Raw genomic sequence first — 7,404 nt, 5'->3', positions numbered from 1 at the left:
GTTCTTAATAAATCTATATATTTTTAGAATTGTCTCACATAAGACTTCTGTTATCAAAAACTCATGAACTCAATCTCTGTACACTCTTTGGTGAGGAGTTGCAGAATTCTGGGGGAGTTTTCCGGACCCTCATAATATCCGGAACGTTACAGTCTAGCTAAACTTATTAAAAGTGCTATCTGGAGGATGGTAATATTCTCGGGTTGTTCCTTTCCTTTAGGGAGAGATAGTCCGGATCTTTAGACCCAATTAAGCGTCTTTAGGATTCAGCTACCTCAAACTTTAGTTGAAAGTGAATGTCTGAGAAATACGCCTGATCCGGGGTAGCCCTAAAGGGGCTAGGACTAGTAATTATCCCTTCAGGTGAACTCCCAACTCTTCATGGTACAGGAAACTCTTTTTTATCCGGCACAAATGGGACCGGCGTGGTGCCGGTTTATCAAAAAGTCCGGATTACAGAGTTATAGTTAAAAGGTACGAGAGCTCCATACACAGCAACAAATCCAAGCTTCCCTGTTGCTTAGCAACAGCTGCAAGAACCCCGGCCACAGACAAAGCGTCCCTGTTGCTTAGCAACACATGCAGAAACCCCGATTACACAGCCAAGAATCAAGAAATGACCACTAATATGAAGAAAAACTTAACTGAACCTACTCCTGAATTTTGCCGGTTAACCGAGATTTCCGGTTGTTTGGGTGCCGGTAAATCGAGTTTCCTGTACTTTGAAACCCTTCTGGACTGTGACACTTGCACTGGACTTGACCTCGTGGATGAGTCACAAAGACTCAAAGAACACTAATTTAATGAAATATAAACAGAAAATGCTGGAAATACTCAGCAGGTCAGGCAGCATCTGTGGAGAGAAACAGAGTTAACGTTTCAGGTCTGTGACCTTTCGCCTGACCTGCTGAGTGTATCCAGTGATTTCTGTTTTATATTTCAGATTTCCAGTTTCCGTAGAATTTTTCCTCATTTCATGGCATTGTGTTCGAGTGTATTCAAATAGTCCATAATAGACTCTGCACTGCAGTGTTGGAATGGTAAAGGATACCAATCAAATGCAGTGCCAAAACCTAGTTATAAATCAGCTTAGCCCTCTGTGGTTTTACAATTATGTCCTCACATCTTTCACTGCAATCAAATTAATACAAAACTTCAAATTTTTAATAATTGTGATGTACAGCTGAAACTTCTTGAAGCTAAAGTACACTGAACATTAAGTGGAGTTAACAGGTTAAACATCTGTGCTGACTGCAACATCCAGATCGATAGCCAGAGTGGCCATACGTGAAAGAGTTTCAGTGGAACTTCTTCATTTTCCCCAAGATGAATGGTGCTAGATTGTACTAGTTCTCAAAAGGAACTTCACTGAAGTTAATTCTGATCTGAAGAGGTGTCAAAATGAGTTGAGGCCTGTCATTTTTCTGATCTGTTCAAACATGAGCCAGAATGTCAATGACCAAGGTGCCTGAAACAGAAATTAAAATCAAGTTAACAGAAAACATACTTTCCACACAAACTTTAAAAAAAAATTCTTAAAATGTTATATAACATTTACCATTCTTGTCCAGGTTGGCAGAAACCCTTTATACAATGACAGCAGCCCCTCTCTCTTTATTGTCTGTATCAGGCAATCAATCGTGGATGTGTATAGTAAACCCCTAATAACAAAAAATGAACAAAAGTAAGTGCAGTGAAGATCTCTTGGAATCAATTAACAAAAAATCAAGTTTTTTCAACAAAAAAAAGTCTGTCTACAGACCCTTTAGATTTATTGCGGTGTGTACAACGAGGTAAAGATCAATTCAAAATGGGTGCAAACAAGTTTTTGTTTCTACCTTAACAATTTTATTTAGCGAAACAAGAAATGGCTAGTGTTAAAAATGAAAAGTTCAATTTTAAAGAATGTGTGTTTAGAGTTTCTGTGCCATGATATAAAGTTGCTGTTTTCAGTTTGTGCCGACTCTGAAATACGTGATCAAGTTGCCGTTGTATTACGCCTGCTACTGTCGAAGATGTCAGGTTTTTTTAAATGCATATATTTGTTCCCTTAATGCCCAAGCATTTGGTTACAATGGCCAGGCTGTACAAATCAAATTAAGGGATTTGCCCATTTTCTTTTTACTTTGATGGCCTTTATAGCAAAATGTTATACAACTCTTCTGTATCAGCTAATTTTTTTTAATAATAGCCAAAGCAACATCCTATTGCTGAAAATAGCAGCTGGAATTTTTTTTTTTTTTTTTTTTTTTTTTTTTTTGAGGTGGGAATGTTGATACTTTGAATATTTTAGTATTAATCTGTAAATTTACAATGTTGTTTAACATGCAATAAGGATAATATGATGTGGCAGAGTCACTTTCATAATGAATGAAAAACTTCGATCAGGAATGTGGCAATTTTGAGAAGAATTAAAACAGCATTTCAGTCAAGATTATCAATACACAAAGCAGGGTTGTATCCCAGTAATATGCCAAAGACTAAATTCTGATAATGATGCAGTTGTTATATTACCAATCTGATCTCTCAGTAAAGACACGTCAAACATCAACTGAATGGAGTGTCTCGGTTTTCAGTGTGGCTAGAACACCAGCTTCTGAAAAAGGGCTTTCCATGTGGCTACAGATTTTGCACATTTTCTTTTACACTGTAAACAATGGTACTATAGCTAAAGTATCCATAATCACATTATAAAATCTTATGGAGAGTATTCAGATAATAAGCTAAATTTGGGGTTTCTTACATCACCTGACCCTTAAAGACTATTTTCTATAATCACTCCCACCATGTTGTTCTGTGTATTACATCATTTAAATCCCCCACACCCCCCGAAAATCTGATTGCGACCTCCTGACAGTAGAAGGGCACTTGTACTTGCCTTCCTTGTTTATCTCTTGTCTGACTCATGATTCTGGTTTTAATGACATCAGCAGGGGTTCCCATGGTAGCAGCAACTAGACCTGCACAAGTGCTGAACAAAAGTTGTTATTTTTTAAACTTGAAGTGTGTTAATTCATAATAAAGAAAACTGAAAAAAAAATGTCATTGTAGCTTAGACTATTACATTTTGCCATTTTTAATTGATGTGACATTACCCTTTAAATTTCCCAATTTTTCTGGTTTCCCTGGACTATGCATTTCTGTGATCAAAAGGGTTTGAGCGAGTGATTAACTCCCAAGTCTCAGCCGATGCTGCTTTTGAACCAGCTACAAGGAGGTGTGCAGCAGCAGCATAGGAATAGCTCTCCATTTCTGTCCTCATAGCCCTGCACTGCAGAAGCTTGTTTCCACTTGCCACCTCCCTGCAGTAATGCTGCTTTGATCAGTTGCTCATTGGAGTAGGATATCTGAATCTCCATCTGACCAGCCCATTAGAGCGTGTTAGTGCATAAATGTGCCGTACAATAGTATCCCAATGCTGATTTTTGAACCATCCTGAAGTTTACTGGTAGATACGTGTGCATTGGGGTAGAGATGGGGAGGAGAGAGAGATTTGTTCTTCTTCTTTATGATCTTTTAAATTGATATGTCAGCTCACCTTTTAAATTGTTAAATAAAGTTGTACTTGGTCTAAGAGACCTTCTTTGAAATATGCTAACTTTTAAATCCTGATTTATTTGGCTGAAGCGTCTTTCACAGCATAGAAAATTTATTGCACAGCTTCCCTTTATTGTTAGGGCTGCAAAACTTGAGTTGCTACAAGCCAGAAGGAACACAAGAGCACGAAAACAAAGCTCGACAGGAATTAACAGCCAACTCCTCTCAGCAGGGCCTACTGAGACAGATGGACACATTTGTGCATGGATAATGCTTATTATTTGAAGAATGATTATACTAAAGGCGGCTAATTTATCTATCTTCATTTCACATCCTCCATATATAGTAGGTACATTTGAAAGTAGTGCAGATTTAGTAACACCAGCAATCTGGTATTGTGCATTAAATCTAGATAGTCATGTTTTAGTAAATGTATGAGGATTGCTCCATGTGGAAGCCTTTCATATGTTAGCAATTGAAACCTGATTGATGGATGCCCAGGAGGCAGCCATTGAGGGAATGAATCTTCACCTACCTCATGGGGTTCTTCCCTGCAAGATGGTAGTAGTGTCGGACACATTCAACCATCCCTTTGACTACCTGTCACTGGCTTGTTTTGGGCCCCTCACACCATTGAAACCAATTATTGTTGAGACTATTCAAATTGTTTTGGTTGAGAGTCAAAACCGTTTAGGGCTTATTGGTAAAAGTGGGATTTGTAAAGAATAGGTACTCACTCCCCAAAGGCTTTTGTAACTTTTAAGCCACCCAATCACCTTTACAATTGCATAAGTACCTAGTCATAGTCAAGTAAGAAGGTCAAAGAGCATTTTTGTTCAGAAAACGTAAGTGGGTGTACTTGTTGCAATAAACATTTACCAAAATTACTTGTCTAAAATTTCCCCACTGACAAAAATATCCGTTTCACATATTTTAAACTCATTCCTTTGATCCTTACTTTTAAGGACTGCTGTGTTCAGATTTTTCTAATTGCTGCTCTGATGACCCCTTACAGAATAAACTCCTTGCAAATGATCTCAAAATAAAATTTGTTAGGTTTAGGGTGACAATTTCATTGAAGAGCAGCTTTTAATTTGAGAGGGGAGACTTTGTACTAGAATGGATCTGGTGGAAGGTGGATGGATCTGGTGGAAGGTGGATATGTTTCATGACACTGCTGGCAAGGGAAAACATGGCCACTGGGGCCTCGGAGAAGAGAAACAGTGGCAGCAACATGGCCACTGGGGCCTCGAAGAAGAGAAACAGTGGCAGCAACATGGCCAGCAGAGATCCAACAGTTGCTGCAGTATGGTCAATGGTGTCACCGGGGAAGAGATTTGAGCAAACAATAATGCCAGCAGGGTGAGCAACCGTCTTTGGCTTGGCCAGAAGGATTCCCGGCAGATGAGAGGCAACAGTACGGGAAGGGAAATGGCATCAAAAATCTTAAATAAAAAGGTTGAAAGAAATGGATCTGCACGAATAAGGGAAAGCGCTGGTCTTTGTGACAGTAATTGAGAGAAGAATCAAGACTGGCCCAAATGTGCAAGTCTTCTGATAATCATTCGAGATCAAATGGGCTAAAATAAAAAAAGACCAATTTTAGAAATCTTTTGAGACGATCAAGAAATGGTACTATTACTTAGCTTGGGCCAAGAACCAGTACAGCATCTCAGACTGGCCCACATTAGATTTCCAGTTCTGATGAAAGGTCATCGACGGGAAACGTTAACTCTGTTTCTCGCTCCACAGATGCTGCCTGGCCTGCTGAGTATTTCCAGCATTTCCTGTTTTTATTTCAGATTTCCAGCATCCACAGCATTTTGCTTTTGTATTAGATGTCCAGTTGTACTTTGTGTAAAGGTGAATGCAGTGGGGAAAGAGTTAAACTGACATCACTGGCAGTTTCACTGAATAGTGTAATAAAGACCATACTTTGCAGTAGTAAACTTTTTCTAAGTTGATAACATAGTCGGATGTGAAAACCATAAGAGGCCTAAGAGGATGCAAGTTCTGTTCTGGCAGGAAAGTAAAACAATGAGTTGGAAGTAAAAGAGGCCTAGAGGGGCAGGAAAGCAGGACAATGAGTACCCCATCTGGCATCAACAGAGGTCATAGGTGCAACAACAGCTTGGGGGATAACGGCCAATAATAAAGGCGGTACTTTAATGTAACGCGACATAGGCAACCAATCAGTGAAGATGCATGTGGGCCAAGGTCCAATCAGGTGGCAGGAATGAATTTTGACGTGTATTGTAATGTATAAAAATGTAGTGTTTGCTGTACCAATTTGGAAAGGTCTGGCTAAGACAGAGCAGACGGTTTCCCCACCGGTGCAATAAAGACAACTTGACTATCGATCTAAAACTCTGTCGAGTGTTGGTTTAAAATACTCCACAACAGTGAATAAAATGATGATAGAATTTTTTGAACCGAATGAAACTGGGAAACAAGTAAAAACTCCAGGAGAGCTAAAAGACCACCTTGTCAGAATGTCAAATTAAAAAGGATTTTCACAATGTTTATTTTTATCTCTTTCCAGTAGTCAACCATATATAACCATCAATCACGACACCCAATGACTACTTGTAGGAAAAATATACGGTACTACAGGGCCATGATTCCAGATGTCTGAAAGGAACCAACACCTAGTGTATATCAGCATAATTGAAATAAAAGAGATATTTAGGAGAAAGTTGGTACCTCGATAAGCCATGACATAAACTGCTATCCTGCAGAGATGTGTTCCGCAGTAAAAAGTGTTTCACTGTATCATAGGTAGTTAGATCTAAGAACAAGAACATCATTAAAGAGGTTAGAAAAATTAAAATGCAAAAGGAATGTAAGAAGCTACAGGAGAAAGAGAAGTATCTAATATGACCGATAGAGAGCACTTTGTAAGAAGACAACCCTCTGTTTATTGTTTAATGACACTGTCTTGAGGAAAAAGTACCAAACCAATTCCATCTGCATACAAATATAGGTAGCAACTGCATAAACATCAAAATTCATTATTATATCACTTGTATGTGCCGTTACAACAAAAATGATGCAAGGCTGTTCTCCTGAAATAGTGCTAAAAACATTTCTATGTTCAGAATTTTTTCTCCTTTCTTGACGTGAAGCTGATGATGATTCAAGTCGGGGTATATTTTTTTTAATTCATTTTTAATGGGATGTGGGCGTCGCTGGCAAGGCCAGCATTTATTGCCCATCCCTAATCGCGCTTGAGAAGGTGGTGGTGAGCCGCCTTCTTGAACCGCTGCAGTCCGGGTGGTGAAGGTACTTCCACAATGCTGTTAGGGAGAGAGTTCCAGGATTTTGACCCAGCGACAATGAAGGATCGGTGATATACTTCTAAGTCGGGATGGTGTGTGACTTGGAGGGAAACTTGCAGGTGGTGGTGTTCCCATGCGCCTGCTGCCCTTGTCCTTCTAGGTGGAAGGGGTCATGGGTTTGGGAGTTCCTACCCAAGAAACCTTGGCGAGTTGCTGCAGTGCATCTTGTAGATGGCACACACTGCAGCCACGGTGCGCCAGTGGTGAGGGGAGTGAATGTTTAAGGTGGTGGATGGGGTGCCAATCAAGCGGACTGCTTTGTCCTGGATCGTGCCGAGCTTCTTGTGTTGTTGGAGCTGCACTCATCCACTGTCACCAAGCGGTCATTCTTTATGTGTGGGCTTAGTCTGTGAATATTCAATTATGGGTCTATGATTGAAGCCTGACCCTGTCCTTGCCCAATGTCTGTACATATGCACTTTTCAATTGGGGTCACTACAATAGTCAGAAGCAGAAACCCAGGCTCATTTTTCTTCTTCTTAAACCCACTGTGGCCCATTGCTGCCACTGCTATCTTAGATCAGGTCCA

General features: G+C 39.8%; 1 protein-coding gene across 4 annotated transcripts in view; it reads right to left on the bottom strand.

Annotated features, from left to right (window-relative positions):
* Positions 1-1,142: 1,142 nt before the first annotated feature.
* Positions 1,143-7,404, bottom strand: part of slc25a27 (solute carrier family 25 member 27) — a 30,910-nt gene continuing 24,648 nt past the window's right edge. For all 4 annotated transcript variants that reach the window (XM_085997084.1, XM_085997081.1, XM_085997080.1 and 1 more), the window contains 4 exons: positions 6,241-6,325; positions 2,879-2,971; positions 1,559-1,661; positions 1,143-1,468 (listed from right to left, as the gene is read on the bottom strand). In XM_085997084.1, coding sequence (XP_085853210.1) covers positions 1,397-1,468; positions 1,559-1,661; positions 2,879-2,971; positions 6,241-6,325 — 353 coding nt within the window. In that variant the 3' untranslated portion in view covers positions 1,143-1,396. The remainder of the gene's footprint in view (positions 1,469-1,558; positions 1,662-2,878; positions 2,972-6,240; positions 6,326-7,404) is intronic.

Source organism: Somniosus microcephalus, chromosome 9, assembly GCF_052327205.1.
Source record: "Somniosus microcephalus isolate GS21.2 chromosome 9, FLI_Smic_1.0, whole genome shotgun sequence".
NCBI lineage: Eukaryota > Metazoa > Chordata > Chondrichthyes > Squaliformes > Somniosidae > Somniosus > Somniosus microcephalus.
Note: the sequence above shows the minus strand (reverse complement) of the source record. Positions and strands in the feature narration are given on the sequence as shown.